This window comes from Pecten maximus, chromosome 5 (assembly GCF_902652985.1).
Source record: "Pecten maximus chromosome 5, xPecMax1.1, whole genome shotgun sequence".
Taxonomy (NCBI): domain Eukaryota; kingdom Metazoa; phylum Mollusca; class Bivalvia; order Pectinida; family Pectinidae; genus Pecten; species Pecten maximus.
The window spans coordinates 43397289-43417720 of record NC_047019.1 but is presented as its reverse complement, the minus strand read 5'-3'; the positions used below and the strand labels follow the sequence as shown (position 1 = coordinate 43417720).

Below are 20432 nucleotides of genomic sequence, written 5' to 3'. Positions count from 1 at the left end.
CATATACAGGCAAGTGACTTGGTGTAATTAAACGACTCTAACACACTTAATAGTTTAACACAATTTATTCTAAAAATAACATTGCACAATAGTACTATAAACTGTCCACACAGGTCAAGGCTAATTTTAGGACCTTCTACTGTACTAACTCTTTACGTCCGTTATTATCATCGCCGATACCGACACTCCCTTATAAATCATTCAATACAAGCCTCTTCCACACACCTGGGCACACTAACTATTGATAAAAGGCCAGTCAACAGGTTATTCTACTCTAGGCTAATGTTTAAACCGAATGACTCGGGATGATTACAGTGAACCATTTAAGGTCAAGATTCACCGCCGGCTCTATTTTTTTTTTTTTTTTTTTTTAATTCAACTATTAAACAACACATTTAGCGGTATACCATTCATTTACCCGGAATTTGAGTAATTTAATATAATTACAAAAGTTGAAAAAGAAATTACCTAGGTCTATCCTCCCTGATTATACAAATACTTTTATGCCAGGCGAAGGGAAGTAACTCTAACGAATATGAATAACTTAATAGTTCTGTAATAACTCGTCTCTCTGCGATTACAACAGGGGTACCGATATCAGTTTAAACGACATCCTGTTTGTAAATATACCCAGTGGAAACAGTCATCAAACGGAAGATAGCGAAGGCAAGATTTCCAAATATGATTGGGTTTTTTTTCAACGTCAAGGCGAAATGAGTTAAAAATGACTGAATATGATGTTGATAATTTACAACTCGTGTGCATTTTTCTTCAAAATAATTGTATATAAATCAATTTTTCATATATTATTCAATCGAAATTTGATCATCATATCGAAATTCTGTTTTCAGTTTGGACACGACTGTTGGTTTTGTGGTTTCTATACTTGAAACAGAGCTTTTACAATCCAAGAATATGAGCATTGTTTCTATATATTACACACAACGAAAGTATTTAACGAACGTATTTTTTTTACAGTTCACTAAGCATTTATCTAACAATGATTAAAAGCATAACGAAATCACACTACGTCACGCACTGAGATCACATTGTCATATACATGTTTTTACGTAGACAAGTGAGCGAAACTTATGCTATATACACGCAAAAACTGGAATACATCCTACCAGAAACAGTCTCAGTTAAATCAGGAAAACTCTGTCAACTTCATCGTAGTTAGAATTTTCCTTTGATGCTGGTACCAACCAATAAGGGACAATATTGAGACGGATAAGTTTTCTACAAACAGAACCATAAGATATGCAGTACAGTACCATCTATCAACAGATAAAAAAACAACTGTTTCACACAAATTGATCTTGACGATTCAATGTACTACAGCTTTCTTATCGACAATCAATGAAAGACATATATAGATAGTCCGTCAAATAAGGGAGATAATACAGTACCACACATGTGTCAACAAAAAACAAACGAGGGGCGGGGTATTGTATTAGACCATTAACGATAACGTTGGGTAGAGCACGTGCATGACACCATCATTGATTAAAAAGGGAGATAATGATTATGCTTCACACCATTATCGGTAGCGTTGTATCACACCATTATCGACAACGAGGCGCAGACCACGTGTGTAGCACCATCATCGATAATAAGCTATGTAGCAAACCGATATAAACGAGGAACAGGGCACCTGTATTAACCCATTATCGGTAAATAATGGAGATTAAAAGCTATGTATCGCCCCATGATCGACCCTGATTAATAACATTACACTATTGGTGACATACATGTACTAACAAGGTAATACATACAACGATATCGTTATCCAGGAAGAGTGTCCACATGTCAGCGGAGACGCACTATATCATCGTCGTGAAAGTATTCACAATTGGCAAGCAAAGAGTGTATATGACGTTATGACAGTAGGACAGCGTACAACAAGATACCTTAAGTATAAATACTTATGGAAAACAAAAGTAAAAACAAGATGACAAATGTGTTGAATCCCAGTTATGTTTCACACAAATTGATCTTGACGATTCAATGTACTACAGCTTTCTTATCGACAATCAATGAAAGACATATATAGATAGTCCGTCAAATAAGGGAGATAATACAGTACCACACATGTGTCAACAAAAAACAAACGAGGGGCGGGGTATTGTATTAGACCATTAACGATAACGTTGGGTAGAGCACGTGCATGACACCATCATTGATTAAAAAGGGAGATAATGATTATGCTTCACACCATTATCGGTAGCGTTGTATCACACCATTATCGACAACGAGGCGCAGACCACGTGTGTAGCACCATCATCGATAATAAGCTATGTAGCAAACCGATATAAACGAGGAACAGGGCACCTGTATTAACCCATTATCGGTAAATAATGGAGATTAAAAGCTATGTATCGCCCCATTATCGACCCTGATTAATAACATTACACTATTGGTGACATACATGTACTAACAAGGTAATACATACAACGATATCGTTATCCAGGAAGAGTGTCCACATGTCAGCGGAGACGCACTATATCATCGTCGTGAAAGTATTCACAATTGGCAAGCAAAGAGTGTATATGACGTTATGACAGTAGGACAGCGTACAACAAGATACCTTAAGTATAAATACTTATGGAAAACAAAACTAAAAACAAGATGACAAATGTGTTGAATCCCAGTTATTGTTCAGCCATTGTGTAGCACGAGAACCACAGTATACTTGATCAACAGGAAATAAAATATCAACAAAAATATTAAACTGATAAATAGCATCATTACCGACATACAAAGGGTATCGATAAACAACATCATCATCGACATACAATGGTTAATCGATCAATAACATAATTATCGACATACAATGGTTAATCGATAAATAACATAATTATCGACATACAATGGTTAATCGATAAACAACATCATCATCGACATACAATGGATAATCGATAAACAACATCACAATCGACAAACAATGGGTAATCGATAAACAACACCATTATCGGCATACAAGGGGTAACTAATGAACAGCTTCATCCTAATATATAACACAAGTCAACAAACATTTAAGTATTTAACAATATGACGTCATTCATATCCTTGGTGATAACTGATCCATTCACACCACAAAGTGAGATGAAGTGTTAATATAACATAGTATTTGTGATATGACGACGACAGAACAGATAACTTCCGTTTTTTTATCAGCTAGGCCGGCGTTTATGTCGCCTTTGGTATGTCTTTTTGATGATATCTGCTGCTTTTTCTGCTACCATGACAACGGGTGCGTACGTTGCGCCGGATAGAGGTGTCGGTAAAACAGAGGCATCGACGACCCGCAGTTGGTTAATACCTTTAACCCTGGAAACATACATCGTTAAATCAATTTGATGGATGTATAACTGGAAAAATGCTGCTATCACAAGCTCTGTGCTTTCGTGAACGATCAGAAAATGCTCGAAGGGTTCGAAAATATGCACAAGAAACCAGAAAACAGTAGTGCTGGACGAAACGTGAAGGCAAAGGAACGAATATGGGGTATTGTCAACTGTGATCGAAAGTCAACGTGTTCAAAGGTATGTTATCTCTGTTGTTACTTTGTAAAGTAATTTTGTTACTACTATATACATATTAATTAATACATGATAGAAGACGGAAGTGTATTTAATTATCAAGAAGTATGATACACATAAACTTAGTATTTGTATTCATTTTTAAATTCGATATGAAAATTTGATGATATTTCTATCAGTAATTCAAAATATATTTGGTGTAGATATTTGTAAACTTAAGTGTTGAGAACATAGCAGAGGTTTCGGGTATGTGTATTGCAGTATATATGTACAATGTACGTTAATCTGGTGCTCTGCTTCCCACACCTTCGGTCTAATTTGCATGTCCAATCGCTGATATGTCGTGATTTGAGGTTGGCCCGTCATTTACGATGTATAACTCATGATTTCAATTTACCATATAGCCGGGGGTTTTTTTGCAGGGATTATATATTCGTTATTTCTCGGGGCTTTGATGTAGTTGCGAAAATCTGATTTGTGAAATAATCAGACATTCGGCAATTAGTATCCGCGAAATAAACAGCGGTGTAAGACTATCGTTATAGCACGCAGTCCTTAGCCGACTTAGCCGCCTTTAATTATCAAAGGTTATTTCGGCAATTATAATTGTTCTTTCCTGTTGTAATATAATGTATTAGTATCTTCCTATAACCAGATCTTTTTATTCAATTAGATTTAAAATTTAAATCTTTTTAAATAAAATCGCAAAAATTTTGACCGGCAAAAATAGCCGGCTATACGCTACACTGTTGACTACGTTAAAGTATTTTGCATTATCGAAATCCAAATCTACGTGAAATCAAAACTTACTCGAAGTCTCATGTTTACGATGAAGTGTTTCACGGAGGAAATCACTTATATCTTTTTGAGACGCGTTTGTCATTCCGTATCGACAATAACACAAACATAAAAATTCGAGATTGGCAATTGCAACTTGCAACATTTCAATTGCAAAAAGTGGTTTGATTTAAACATACATATACAAATGGAATCGGACAAGTGTGTGGTGTCATGAAAGTTATATCAGATCTTATGCATATGAAAACCAAAGTAATATTTATAAATAAACTCCAGGGATTGATGTCTGACAAATATATTTCCAGGTGTATTTCTATGTGTCGACAACCTTTGTACTGCTGATGATTGCCAATCTTGCTCTGACTAGCATGAACGATGAACAGGACACCGTCCAGAAGGACATGTCTGCATTGGCAATGAACATGACTCAGACACCAGTCTCTGATCTGAGAGTCAATCCAACAACGGATACAGATCCTTCAAGTAAAACAATGAATTGCGTAACGACGACACCAAAACCGTTGATGTTTTCTCCTATGATTATCAAGGTGGATTGCGCTATTTGTAGTTTACTTTCACGTGGAAGCCCGGGGCTATCGCCGACTGCAAAAAGAACCGAGTACAAAGTAGGAAATACAGACGTTTACTTACACATACCAAAATGTTGTCGTCCGTTCGTGACGCAATCATTGCCAATTTACGTGGCTAAGATGGTTGACCCTCCTGCTGATTACATGGACTATGGTGATAATAAGCCTGCTGATTATACTGATTATGGTAGTGACGACCCCATGGATCAGAAAAACCAAACACTTCTACATTCGGGATCTGTTCAGATTATGCCAATTCCAGCATCGAATGAAATGTCTAGTGGTAACATTAATCCAGGGGCAAATCATAGTAAAACAAACAGCAGTTCGCTATTATCACAAAACTTTACAATAATACGTGATGACTCTATCAATGCGAGGATTTTTACTGCTTTAAAGGAAACGATTTTGACTTCAAAAGAAAAATTATCTTCATTCACATCATCTTTAAAACGTAACAACGTAAAACACATTGAATATATCGTTTATCATTATATGGAACACGTCATAACAGCATTCTTTACTGTTGAATTCGTCCTCAGACTCATTACATGTCCGTATAAAAAAGAGTTTCTCAGCGGCGTGCTGAACTGGTTAGACCTAATCCTTCTCCTTGGCAGTTTCGGGAGAATTTTGTTGGATTTACGGAGTGATTTGATGGAGACTATGACCGTGGTGTACGACCTGCTCCTTTATTTACAAATGTTCCGTGTATTTCGTCTCTTCCGGACAATAGAACATATCAAAGCATTTAAGGTCCTTCGTTATTCCCTTGTTACTGGTATGAAAGACATTTGCGTTCTAGTCATGTACGTCATGGTAACAATGTGCATTTTCTCCAACTTCATCTACTTTGTTGAAAAGAAATCGGATTTTCCCAGCATTCCCGCGGCTTGGTGGTGGAGTATCGTAACCATGACAACGGTAGGGTATGGGGATATGGTACCGAAGACGGTGTTGGGAAAGTTGATTGGCTGTATCTGTGCTCTATCAGGCGTTGTGTTATTTTCCCTCATCATACCAGTATTTGTCAGCACGTTCCTCACAGCCTATGAATACGCGAACGGGTCACTGGACGAGGATGTCAAGAGAAAACCTGGGCGAAAGGTGTCGCCAAATATAAACACAGACAAACAGGTAGAAAATCTCTGTTGCGTTGAAGATGTATTCCCAAAACATCAGAAAAGAGAAACTGCTTGTAATGTAAACATGCAATGTCTGCCATACCAGGAACACTCCAACGGAGATCTCCAACGGAAATATCCAACGGCAAATCTGGAGACTACTAAGTTCTGATAATATAATAATAAGAACATGCTTATGTAATTTGTATAAGAACAATGATATAATTACTCAACATGACCACATTTTGGAGTGAGATAACGAATCGTCATTATCTGAATGAAGCAGTGATGAAAAGGATTATAGTAAAATATTGATCAATTATTGGAAAGAAAGACCTGTTTAGTTTCACAAATGGTAACAATATACATAATGCTCATGTGTAACTACCAGTGTTGCATGAAAGGGCAAAGAAGAAATTAGTCGAGGATTTTTAATGGTGAATTGTAAATATAACGTTTTTCACAACTACTTTTTTCTAAAAATGTATTGTGTATTTGTCGTTATACATAACAAGTTTATTCCTTCGTCAGGTTAGTATTTCTGATTGATATTATGAAGATATAACAGAACTATTAATGCATTTCCCCATTAACAAGATACTTTTCACTTGGGGATGACCTGTTAAACGACAGGAGTAACACGTGAATACAGATCCGCTGCAATATCTTTCGGCATATCAATGATCTCTGTTGTTATAAATGTATACTCATCAGAGGTCATTCATATTTTATTAACCATATCACTTATAATAGGTATCGGATAGACGGTCAACATCAAGTGAAATCCCACGGTGATTACGTGGATGGAACATTAATTCGCCTATTGCTCAGTCTATCTGAAGTGGATTAATAATAGATTGGTCCGCAGAGTCAGTTTCGCAGTACAAGTAATTGTTATTGTAACAACTTAGCGTTGTCATATAAACATGTAACAAAATCACCCGAATCTCTAAGAATACTCGTCGTTCTATATATTGTAATATTGTGTTGTCTTGTGTTAATCTGAGTATTGTGATCACTACTATGTAGAATAATGTGGTTGTTACAGTTTTGTAAGTTTTGTTTGATATATTGTATTTAAATTATATGGAAATAAAAATAATACTGAGTAAATGTCCTGGCTGGCAGTGATTTGTTCGTTCTTCATGCCTGAATGTGTGAAATCTGCATTATCCTTCTTTTATAGTTAAAACAAAAACTAGAACCCATAAGAGTAAATATCAAAATGATAAACAAATTATCAACCTACCTACTAACAACAGATCGGTCTCCAGACTTTGAAAGGGAATAAATAGTCAAATACTCGTATTATTCTGTGTCCTGCATTGATACTGCATTCTACACAGGACGGAAATCAATGACACAAAATGTTTTTATGACAGACATTTTGATGTTTCTTGGAATAATAGGATGCTTTGGCGAATGTCAGATGTAGCATTTCTATGAAAGTAATATAGGCTGTTTTTCAACACGTCATATACAGTTGTTAAATTCCGTAAAGTGTAAGGGGGTTTTCGAATAGAAAATGCGGCGTTAGCAAGAGGTGTAATATGATACATATACAGGCAAGTGACTTGGTGTAATTAAACGACTCTAACACACTTAATAGTTTAACACAATTTATTCTAAAAATAACATTGCACAATAGTACTATAAACTGTCCACACAGGTCAAGGCTAATTTTAGGACCTTCTACTGTACTAACTCTCTACGTCCGTTATTATCATCGCCGATACCGACACTCCCTTATAAATCATTCAATACAAGCCTCTTCCACACACCTGGGCACACTAACTATTGATAAAAGGCCAGTCAACAGGTTATTCTACTCTAGGCTAATGTTAAAACCGAATGACTCGGGATGATTACAGTGAACCATTTAAGGTCAAGATTCACCGCCGGCTCTATTTTTTTTTTTTTTTTTTTTAATTCAACTATTAAACAACACATTTAGCGGTATACCATACATTTACCCGGAATTTGAGTAATTTAATATAATTACAAAAGTTGAAAAAGAAATTACCTAGGTCTATCTTCCCTGATTATACAAATACTTTTATGCCAGGCGAAGGGAAGTAACTCTAACGAATATGAAAATAACTTAATAGTTCTGTAATAACTCGTCTCTCTGCGATTACAACAGGGGTACCGATATCAGTTTAAACGACATCCTGTTTGTGAATATACCCAGTGGAAACAGTCATCAAACGGAAGATAGCGAAGGCAAGATTTCCAAATATGATTGGGTTTTTTTCAACGTCAAGGCGAAATGAGTTAAAAATGACTGAATATGATGTTGATAATTTACAACTCGTGTGCATTTTTCTTCAAAATAATTGTATATAAATCAATTTTTCATATATTATTCAATCGAAATTTGATCATCATATCGAAATTCTGTTTTCAGTTTGGACACGACTGTTGGTTTTGTGGTTTCTATACTTGAAACAGAGCTTTTACAATCCAAGAATATGAGCATTGTTTCTATATATTACACACAACGAAAGTATTTAACGAACGTATTTTTTTTACAGTTCACTAAGCATTTATCTAACAATGATTAAAAGCATAACGAAATCACACTACGTCACGCACTGAGATCACATTGTCATATTCATGTTTTTACGTAGACAAGTGAGCGAAACTTATGCTATATACACGCAAAAACTGGAATACATCCTACCAGAAACAGTCTCAGTTAAATCAGGAAAACTCTGTCAACTTCATCGTAGTTAGAATTTTCCTTTGATGCTGCTACCAACCAATAAGGGACAATATTGAGACGGATAAGTTTTCTACAAACAGAAGCATAAGATATGCAGTACAGTACCATCTATCAACAGATAAAAAAAACAACTGTTTCACACAAATTGATCTTGACGATTCAATGTACTACAGCTTTCTTATCGACAATCAATGAAAGACATATATAGGTAGACCGTCAAATAAGGGAGATAATACAGTACCACACATGTGTCAACAAAAAACAAACGAGGGGCGGGGTATTGTATAAGACCATTAGCGATAACGTTGGGTAGAGCACGTGCATGACACCATCATTGATTAAAAAGGGAGATAATGATTATGCTTCACACCATTATCGGTAGCGTTGTATCACACCATTATCGACAACGAGGCGCAGACCACGTGTGTAGCACCATCATCGATAATAAGCTATGTAGCAAACCGATATAAACGAGGAACAAGGCACCTGTATTAACCCATTATCGGTAAATAATGGAGATTAAAAGCTATGTATCGCCCCATGATCGACCCTGATTAATAACATTACACTATTGGTGACATACATGTACTAACAAGGTAACACATACAACGATATCGTTATCCAGGAAGAGTGTCCACATGTCAGCGGAGACGCACTATATCATCGTCGTGAAAGTATTCACAATTGGCAAGCAAAGAGTGTATATGACGTTATGACAGTAGGACAGCGTACAACAAGATAACTTAAGTATAAATACTTATGGAAAACAAAACTAAAAACAAGATGACAAATGTGTTGAATCCCAGTTATTGTTCAGCCATTGTGTAGCACGAGAACCACAGTATACTTGATCAACAGGAAATAAAATATCAACAAAAATATTAAACTGATAAATAGCATCATTACCGACATACAAGGGGTATCGATAAACAACATCATCATCGACATACAATGGTTAACCGATCAATAACATAATTATCGACATACAATGGTTAATCGATAAATAACATAATTATCGACATACAATGGTTAATCGATAAATAACATAATTATCGACATACAATGGTTAATAGATAAAACAACATCATTATCGACATACAATGGTTAATCGATAAACAACATCATTATCGACATACAATGGTTAATCGATAAACAACATCATCATCGACATACAATGGATAATCGATAAACAACATCATTATCGGCAAACAATGGGTAATCGATAAACAACATCACAATTGACAAACATTGGGTAATCGATAAACAACACCATTATCGGCATACAAGGGGTAACTAATGAACAGCATCATCCTAATATATAACACAAGTCAACAAACATTTAAGTATTTAACAATATGACGTCATTCATATCCTTGGTGATAACTGATCCATTCACACCACAAAGTGAGATGAAGTGTTAATATAACATAGTATTTGTGATATGACGACGACAGAACAGCTAACTTCCGTTTTTTTATCAGCTAGGCCGGCGTTTATGTCGCCTTTGGTATGTCTTTTTGATGATATCTGCTGCTTTTTCTGCTACCATGACAACGGGTGCGTACGTGGCGCCGGATAGAGGTGTCGGTAAAACAGAGGCATCGACGACCCGCAGTTGGTTAATACCTTTAACCCTGGAAACATACATCGTTAAATCAATTTGCTGGATGTATAACTTCGAATAAACTGGTGAGGAAAGAATTCACATCCGTGTTTAGGTATGAGGGAAATCTGTATAACGCATCACCTTTAAGAAACATATGTCTATAGCACAATAGACTGCATTACTAAGAATTTCGGAAATTTAGCTGCTGTGATAAATGGATGAAGAGAAAGTATGCTTATTTTGTCTTTTGTCGAATCCTTTAGAAGAAACGTATGCACACTACTGTTCTTAAGTGTGGACGATGACTATTGAACGATGTAGATCTATTCTTATACAGGATAGCATCGTATGATGAACTCATTAAACTCTTAAAGAGGCTTGCCCGCAGAGAGATCAGAAAAATTGGCTAATAGAAAAAGATTTTTTACACATGACAGATTGTTGGAATTGTTGAGTTTTTCATTTTATTTTCCTTATAAAACGCTAAAAAGTGATATTAAAACCTCATTTTTTAAATATTATTTATTTAATCGCAACCCGCAGTAAGTCCCCGCTATAAAGTTGAGTCTAATTTGATTGACACATCAAAGAAACAAGCACGTGCACAGTGTCGCACAGTGATAACTTCAAAGGCAGCGGCGATTTACAAAGACGATTTGCCGTTATATTCCATACATTTCCCTCTCAGGTTGAGTTTTAAAACGTCTTTTAAATACATATTCTGTAATTGTTTTCAAGACATACAGTCGGAAAGCCTCTAATTTTGTCCCATAGAAACGTGTACTGAAGTTTATTTAGTGATCGGAGATGTGCCGTTTACCGGTCCGTCTGCGGGTAAGCCTCTTTAACATAATAAAGATTTCAATGGAAAAAAGATTGTTAAGGGGCTCCATGAAATGTCCAGTGTGGACCCTTCACAACACTATTACCAGCCCGTCTAGTGTATGGGATCAGACATTTTTGAGCTTCCCTTTAGTCTGTGGTGAGTTACCTACCTCAGCTGGGGATCCACCACTGTAGAGTTGTCAGCGACATCGCCCATTTTACACGTGCCGCCGACAGTTTCCGAGGACACCGCCAAGTAACGAATCAGACACTCGTAGTACTGGTCAGTGTTCACCTTATGCTTGGAACACTTGGAAATAACTCTCCTTGGAAGCTTGGGATCCAACCTCTTAAAGGCTTTAGTTCGTGTTAATTTGAAGGCGAGCTTCATTCCTGTAAAGGAGAATTAGGAACTGAAAAATCAAATACTTCAATACAAATATACCAGATGAAAAAAAGGAGATAAAATAACACCAAAATGACAGTTGATTACAATTTATTCCATACAGCTACCTTCTCGCAAATAATTTACATCTGCGATTAAAATGCGTTGTTCCCTAGGTGACTGATGACGTACCTTTAACTAATGCCTTGATATCTTCAGGGTCCTCGAGATAATGTGGGTCGATGGTGGGATGTTCGAAGGGGTTAGTACTTTTGAGTGTGATCCTGCCGACACTAGCCGGAGTCAGTAGCTGTACCATCAAAGTCATGCCCTCCGCGTGGTTATCATTGTTTTCCGACAGCTCTTGTAGAATCTAGTTAGGAAAAATCAGCGTAACGATATTGTCCATATATCATATACAAACCGTAATCTTTCCTATCATATTGAAGAACTGAATTAAATAAAATATACTTGATAGTTTCATCGAAAGTTTCGTCAAAACTTCACCCGGTAAGAGAGTTTAAGATATTTCAACGGCGACAGTTTTATTAAGAGAAGATACCCAAAATTTTAAAATGACATAAAATTAACGAGTTTAGTCCGACACGACCGAGAACATCTCGACTAACAAAGGGATACGTCTATCTTATGAATAAATACCATCTGCTATTTTACGTACCGAACAGACATTTCGTTTGTCTTGTTTCGACCGTGCCTGACCAAAGGTCATTCGTCAATTTATAAAGTGATGATACTGTTTGTGATTATTTCGATAATGTGTGTTGGTGCCCTTTTTAAGTTGAGGTCTCTAGTTGAAGTGTCTAGGTGAGGTGTGTAGTTGAGGTGTGTAGTTGAGGTGTCTAGTTGAGGTGTTTAGTTGATGTGTGTAGGTGAGGTGTCTAGTTGAGGTGTCTAGTTGAGGTGTTTAGTTGATGTGTGTAGCTGAGGTGTGTAGTTGAGGTGTGTAGTTGAGGTGTAGTTGATGTGTCTGGTTGAGGTGTCTACTTGAGGTGTCAAGTCGAGGTCAGTAGTTGAGGAGTCTAGTTGAGGTGTCTAGCTGGAGTGTCTAGTTGAGATGTCTAATTGAGGTCTTGGTTGAGGTCTGTAGTTGAGATCTTTAGTTGAAGTGTCTAGTTAGAGGTGTCTAATGGAGATCTCTAGCTGAGGTCTCTGCTCTTTAGAAAATCTCAGATCTCAGTCCAACCAGTTGAATTGCATTGTTCGAAAACCGGTTATTTCTTCAAACATGGGATGTTCAAAATATTCACAAATTTAAGATACTTACATTCTGTTTAAGGTTCCAGTCGAAACCTTCCCATACTTCCGGAAGTGTTGCCATTCCAGAGATGGCAAAATCAGGTGTTTCACTTCCTTCTTCCGATAATGCAAAAATATGTCCAAATATCCCAGCGGGCATGGGTAAATAGCCTATAAAGCAATAGGGTAAAACCATAATGGGAAAAACTGATAAACCTCAGTACAGTGTCGGAAAAACACAAATGGAAAACAATGAAGTCACTTAAAGCAATATCTTTCAAGATTTCCCCAATATTGGAATAGAAAACTAGCAGTATAATACTCGATAAACTCAGAAATTATTTGGAAATCATTTACGTAGCACACAGGTTAACGTCAAGTAGTAGTACAGATAGTACATTAGCGGAGGGTCACCATTTCATGTGAAAACCGAAGAAAACTAATTAATAGCAGGTAAGGGTGGCTCTTCTGAAACAATCAAGTCCAATAGTTGGCTCCATAAAATAAGAGTTCGTTTATTAGCCTTCCATTCAAATACAGAATGGTGTATACCTACCGGCACCGGATACCTTGTACTTCATACGGCTGATAACGCTTGTGGATCGAGCCGGCGTGATTGTAAAGCTTTCGTTAATGAATACCCGCATGGGGACCATCAACCCATCGTAAAGGTTATCTCCCACTGGAACCAACGACTGGGGCGTGACCTGTACAAATATATCCATGTACACAGTATTTCTTTAGGTTCATTCATATCCTATATACCCCTAGGCTAGGGTTATCTTCACTTTCGCTCTCTGTACCCCTGGAATATGTCAAGACAAAACTAAGGACGTATAGTCGTCATCACTTTGTAAACATAACAAAAAGACTAGTTTGAACCTTTGATGAACGTCAAACGATTCTCGACGTCACCATACTGTGAAAATGATACTTGTCACTCCTCTGCGAACAGCTTAGCGATTGGTCAGGTTGTTTTTCCTCTGACCTACTTTGGGTCTTCGAATTTGCCATGACATATTCAATCATCGATTCCCTTACATTTCGATCTAGAGGAATATCAATTCATTATGATTTTAAATTTCACCACTAATCTCTAAATGATCGTAATATACCTTAAGATCAGAAAGCAGATCCTGAGGTCCAACCCCAGAAAGAATAAGGATCTGGGGCGTGGCCACGGGTCCGGCAGATAGGATCACTTCATGAGTCGCTCCTGCTATTTCTCTTCGGCCATTCCTTAGGAACTCTACGCCGACCGCTTTCCCGTTGGATATCAGCACCTATAGGATACAAAAGATGAAACATCAGATCTATCAGATGTCATTGTGTGGTATTGCGGTATTCAATTGTATATTTAATGACATTGTGGTGGTATTGCTATAACCAATGGTATATTTAATGTCATTGTGTGGTATTACGATATTCAATGGTATATTCAATGCCATTGTGCGATATTTTAATATTCCTTGGTAATTTTTTTATGTCAATGTGTGGTATTACGTTATTCAATGGTATATTTAATGTCACTGTGTGGTATACCGAAAGACAAAGAGTAATCAATATTATAACTGCTGCTATAGGCACAAACAATGTTTATAGATTTCGCTCCATGAGCTTGTGCGGTACGTATGTTAGTAATGAACATCTTTGTCACCGCCTGTTACTCGCCATTGTCCAGACACAATAGGCTAATGTGTTACAGTCTGATGTTTGTCCATTGAAGTAGTGCAATAATAGAAATATGACATAGAAAGCAATTTTTTTAAATTAATTATTAGAGGAAAGTTATTTACTGTAAGTGTCCTCGAGCATCAGTGCCGAATTCTTACCATATATATATCAATTGAATGTAACCCTGAATGCACAATCTGCAATTAGTTATGTCACTGTTGTAGCTGTGCAATGCTTTCACACGATAACAAATACACAATTAGAATTCAATAATACAATAAAGTGTTCTAGTTTGAATACACACGCTTACGGACATGTCATACAGAATAGTATTATCATACTAAACTGTTAAAGGCCATTATCAATTTATAACTTACTAGTCGAACAGTATTAAATATTTCCCTTGTCCATATTTGATTAATCATGAGCCCGTATAGCTCAGTGGTTAGAGCACTGGTCTCGTAAACCAGGGGTCGTGAGTTCGACTCTCACTGTGGGCAATTGCTTTTTTCAAGTACATACCTTGAATGAGCAAACATTGCAATGAGTGAAATACCTAAGCGTTTGAATTATATTTTTAGATGCGTTTGCTTCCAACTAACCTTGGTAACGTGAGCAAAAGGAGCGACGTGAAGGTTCGGTCGCGACATGGCGGGTCTGAGGAAAGCATTAGATGTGCTCATCCGGACACCTTTCTTTGTTGTTGCCTGTACTCCACAGTAACCTATTTTTTTTTTTTTTTTAATAAAACAGAGAATACCAAAATTAAGACATTCGAAATAGACAATGTGGGCAAAATATTAACAAAAATATATATTTGAATAACAGGAAGAATAAGATTATGTGTTCCAAAAGAACAGTCTTCTGTTTCATCGACGGCAATCAATTCCTTCCGAACATCTATAAAACAACAAATGATTTCGTCACTACATCAACAACCTCTTCAATACTGTATTTTGAAGACATACTATATATGCAAATTTAAGTAACGTGTAAAATGTACCTATAGATTCTTTGCCGTTGCAGTCTATGTCTTTGTATCCGAGTTGCTGTGCGGCTTGTCGAAATGTTTCATCCAGTGGCTGATGGGGACTGGATACAGGTGTCACCATCAGGGGACCTCTGGCAGCATGATAGGCTGTTACAATAATCACCAGTGTTAGACAGAAGACAACAGAGCAATGCTTTACATTTTGGCCACGCTTCTGCCGAATCTGCTATATGTGACGAGATAAATGGTGCAGCGACAAACGTCTAACAGTGTGATAGTCTATCTGATTAGATGTCATATTACGGACAACCTTGTTGTATTTCGCATTGAAGAATATCAGTGTAACGAGGGCTGATTGATATGTTGTGAGCCTCATATTGAAGGATTTTAATTTTGCCGGACACATTGTATTATTTTTAACATAATCCCCTACAGTATCTATACACTTTTGTCGGCGGTGATTAAGGGCCTAAATGCCACTTTTATAGAATTACAAAGTGAATTGCAGCCATGGCAATCACAGACTTGTGATCAGGAGCATTGTCCTGATGGAATAACACACCTTTAGTGAGCTTTCCACGGCGCTTAAGTTTAATATCTTATCGTAACTACCTCAGAAGTAAAGCATAGTATGTATCATTGTTTTTTTGTCCCTTCTGGATACATTCTATCAGCAGAATACCATCTACATCCCATAAAACCGAGGCAATAACCTTCCCAGCTGAGGGAATAGTTTTTCTTTGGCTGGGGAGAGCCAGGGTGCTTCTACTGTTTCGATTGTTGTTTGGCATCTGGGGTAAAATAATAGACCCATGTTTCATCCATAGTGACAAATCTCTGAAGAAAGTTAGCAGGATCTTCCTCGCGATAATGTGCGCCTGGTGTACTTCTGATCAACTATCAGAAATCTTGGTACCCATCGGGCCGAAAGCTTTCTCATTGGATGATCCTCGGTCAGAATGGAATGTACTCTATCCTGTGAAATGCCAACTCTATTGGCTATATATCTTTCTGTGTCTCGTCTGTCAGTCAGAACAATATAATGAACTTTATTGATCATTTCTGGGGTTCCAACATTGACAGGCCTTCCAGGACGGGAGTCATCCTCAAGGCTCTGTCGGCCGCGCTTAAATTTCGCCAGCCACCTTTTAACTGTAGCATATGAAGGGGCATCCTTCCCTAGTGTTGCTACCATATCATTATGGATATGCTTAGGTGTTAAACCTTTTTATACAAATATTGGATCATTGCTCTTTCACCGATTTTGTCCATTTTTGAAAAAGCCGCTAGTCCTGTTTTCTTAAATGTGCTACCTAGTCGATATAAACTAACCAAATAAGACCAGTCCCTGGGTACATGGCCCTATATAGCCAGAGAATAGTAGGACTTAAAAAGAAAATCCCTGAGTACCTCCTTCAATACGAGGCTTACAACATATCAATCTTCCCTCGTAACATTACCGTTACCATCTATGACGATTGCAATACACTTTACACTTTATACTAACCTGAAGGCTTGAACTGGTCTCCTTCATTGTCTTCCGATTTGAGAAAGTATGGAATAACGTCACGGAAGCCCCACCCCTTACACCCGGCCTTCTCCCATTCGTCATATCCTCGCTTACTTCCTCTGAGGTAGAGCATATTATTGAGGATACTGGTCCCGCCTAAGGCCCGTCCCCTTTGAATCCGAAGAGTCTGTCACAAAAATTAGTGTTACACATAAACACATATCTCCCTGAGTAATAATGTCTTATACATTGAATCACCATCAATCATTGTCCAAACAAACTGTATAATGGGAACTCAATATCGATACGTCAGAGCTATGGAGACGTTAAAACGAAATGAGTTTAGGATGTGTCAAAAACAACAGTTTTTACCGAAAAATGAAGCTATACTTCTAATACAAAGTCTGATCAGCAGAAGAGATGGTCAGAAAGACAAAGGCTCAGCTCAGGAGATGACCAGAAAGACAAAAAGATCAGCTGAGGAGATGTCAAGAAAGACAAAGGATCATATGAGGAAATGGCCAGAAAGACAAAGGATCAGCTGATGAGATGTCCAGATAGAAAAGGATCAGCCGAGGAGATGGCCAGAAAGACAAAGGATCAGCCGAGGAGATGGCCAGAAAGACAAAGGATCAGCTGAGGAGATGTCCAGAAAGACAAAGGATCAGCTGAGGAAATGACCAGAAAGACAAAGGATCAGCCGAGGAGATGGCCAGAAAGACAAAGGATCAGCTGAGGAAATGACCAGAAAGACAAAGGATCAGCTGAGTAGACGTCATGACAGATGGAGCCGATGACACACCAAAACTACTGGATCAACAGGAGCTAAAGGGACGTCAAAATAACAAAAAAGACATCACGAGAACGAGATGCATCAAACAAATGACAACAAAGGGATGTTTAGGTAGATCATAATTAAATATTGTAAGGTATTATAAGTTGTAATACAAGGTTGTAATTCAGGGATGAATTACGTGGTTGTGCTTGCATAGTTGTACTACAAGATTGTACTACAAGGTTGTAATGCAAGATTGTAAAACAAGATTGTACAACAAGATTGTAATACAAAGTTGTACTACAAAGTTGCAATGCAAAATTGTACTACAAGTTTGTAATGCAAGATTTTCTACAAAGTTGCAATACAGGGTTCTACTACAAGATTGTAGTAGTACTACAAAGTTATACTACAAAGTTGTACTAACAGGTTCTAATGCTGAGCTGCGTGACATTGTTTAATGTTTTCAGAGAAAAGAAAGAAAGTCAAATATTTTACATCTAGAATAAACTATAAGAATCGATATAAATCATTCCATGAAATAGTTTGAATTACAAAAATGAGAGCGTCCTGAATGATTAAGTTAATATCGACTATAAGCTAGTAAAGGTTGTGTACTTAAGATCGATAACATGGGACGCGCGTGTATCTGTGGTTTATTATCAATAGTGTCCAGCTGTTCACACTACACACATATTCAGATGATTATTATGTGATAATTTATCACGTTTTCTCAAGCCCGTATAGCTCAGTGGTTAGAGCACTGGTCTCGTAAACCAGGGGTCGTGAGTTCGACTCTCACTGTGGGCAAATTATATTTTTATGCATTCATCGAAAGATATATATACAAAATATCCCTACGAAATAAATAATCTATCTCTATACCTGTAATTGTATTCAGCTCTTCATACTGTACCTAGTGTTAATGTTATTCTTTTGTCTATGAAATAAATCTGCCATTTAAAGGAAAGGGATATTAAAAAAATGCATGCGATATTTAAAAGACACACACCTGTACTAATGCCAGAATACAACTAATCAACATCACATACCTGAACTACTGTTAGAATACAACTAATCAACATCAGACACATGTACTACTGTCAGACTACAACTAATAAATGTCACACACCTGTACTACTGTCAGAATACAACTAATCAACGTCACACACATGTACTACTGTCAAAATACAACTAATTAACGTCACACATCTGTACTACTGTCAGAATACAGCTAACCAACGTCACACACCTGTACCACTGTCAGAATACAACTAATCAACGTCACACACATGTACTACTGTCAAAATACAACTAATCAACATCACACGCCTGTACTACTGTCAGAATACAACTAATCAACATCACACACCTGTACCACTGTCAGAATAAAACTAATCATCGTCACACACCTGTACTACTGTCAGAATACAACTAATCAACGTCACACACCTGTACTACTGTCAGAATACAACTAATCAACATCACACACCTGTACCACTGTCAGAATACAACTAATCAACATCACACACCTGTTATACTGTCAGAATACAACTAATCAACGTCACACATCTGTACTACTGTCAGAATACAGCTAACCAACGTCACACACCTGTACCACTGTCAGAATACAACTAATCAACATCACACACCTGTTATACTGTCAGAATAAAACTAATCAACGTCACACACCTGTACTACTGTCAGAATACAACTAATCAATACCACACACCTGTAATACTGTCAGATGCAACTAATCAACGTCACACATCTGTACTACTGTCAGAATACAGCTAACCACTGTCACACACCTGTACCTGTGTCAGAATACAACTAATCAACGTCACACACCTGTACTACTGTCAGAATACAACTAATCAACGTCACACACCTGTAATACTGTCAGAATACAACTAATCAACGTCACACATCTGTACTACTGTCAGAATACAACTTATCAACGTCACACACCTGTACCACTGCCAGAATACAACTAATTAACGTCACACACCTGTACTACTGTCAGAATACAACTAATCAATATCACACACCTGTTATACTGTCAGATGCAACTAATCAACGTCACACACCTGTACTACTGTCAGAATGCAACTAATCAACGTCACACACCTGTACTGCTGTCAGAATAAAACTAATCATCGTCACACACCTGTACTGCTGTCAGAATACAACTAATCAACGTCACACACCTGTACCACTGCCAGAATACAACTAATCAACGTCACACACCTGTGATACTGTCAGATTACAACTAATCAACATCACACACCTGTACTAGTGCCAGATTATGATATATACCTCCTTATTTTCCAAAAGCAATCATCACACAACCGTACTAAAGCCCGAACATAGTAATTTCCTACATGTCATCCGATACGCAATCGACATCACACACCAGTATTACTATCAGAATACAATACTGTACCTACTTATCATCCAATCAACATCACACACCTGTTCTACTGCGGGAATACACGTTTATACATAGCTGTCATCCAGTAACAGTTACATACCTGTACAAATGATAGCTAGCACGTGCACGGTTAAAACATGTGCTTATTAATGAACGACCTTGATAAGAAAACTGCGGCCTACATTGATTTCAAGTA

General features: G+C 37.3%; 1 protein-coding gene, 1 long non-coding RNA gene and 2 other non-coding genes across 9 annotated transcripts in view; 2 read left to right on the top strand and 2 right to left on the bottom strand.

The window, feature by feature from the left end:
* Nucleotides 1-49: 49 nt before the first annotated feature.
* On the bottom strand, nucleotides 50-1910 carry LOC117328111. Its single transcript, XR_004532859.1, has 2 exons — nucleotides 1218-1910; nucleotides 50-1156 (listed from the first exon to the last, which is right to left on the bottom strand). It is a non-coding gene; the product is annotated as an uncharacterized LOC117328111 (long non-coding RNA).
* A 5749-nt stretch (nucleotides 1911-7659) lies between these two features.
* LOC117328110 (glucose dehydrogenase [FAD, quinone]-like) overlaps nucleotides 7660-20432 on the bottom strand; it is a 35269-nt gene continuing 22496 nt past the window's right edge. For all 6 annotated transcript variants that reach the window (XM_033885480.1, XM_033885481.1, XM_033885483.1 and 3 more), the window contains 9 exons: nucleotides 17025-17214; nucleotides 15530-15664; nucleotides 15129-15250; nucleotides 13968-14135; nucleotides 13409-13559; nucleotides 12881-13023; nucleotides 11788-11968; nucleotides 11381-11603; nucleotides 7660-10413 (listed from right to left, as the gene is read on the bottom strand). In XM_033885480.1, coding sequence (XP_033741371.1) covers nucleotides 10257-10413; nucleotides 11381-11603; nucleotides 11788-11968; nucleotides 12881-13023; nucleotides 13409-13559; nucleotides 13968-14135; nucleotides 15129-15250; nucleotides 15530-15664; nucleotides 17025-17214 — 1470 coding nt within the window. In that variant the 3' untranslated portion in view covers nucleotides 7660-10256. The remainder of the gene's footprint in view (nucleotides 10414-11380; nucleotides 11604-11787; nucleotides 11969-12880; nucleotides 13024-13408; nucleotides 13560-13967; nucleotides 14136-15128; nucleotides 15251-15529; nucleotides 15665-17024; nucleotides 17215-20432) is intronic.
* On the top strand, nucleotides 14954-15026 carry Trnat-cgu. The gene has a single exon. It is a non-coding gene; the product is annotated as a tRNA-Thr (tRNA).
* On the top strand, nucleotides 18540-18612 carry Trnat-cgu. Its single transcript has one exon. It is a non-coding gene; the product is annotated as a tRNA-Thr (tRNA).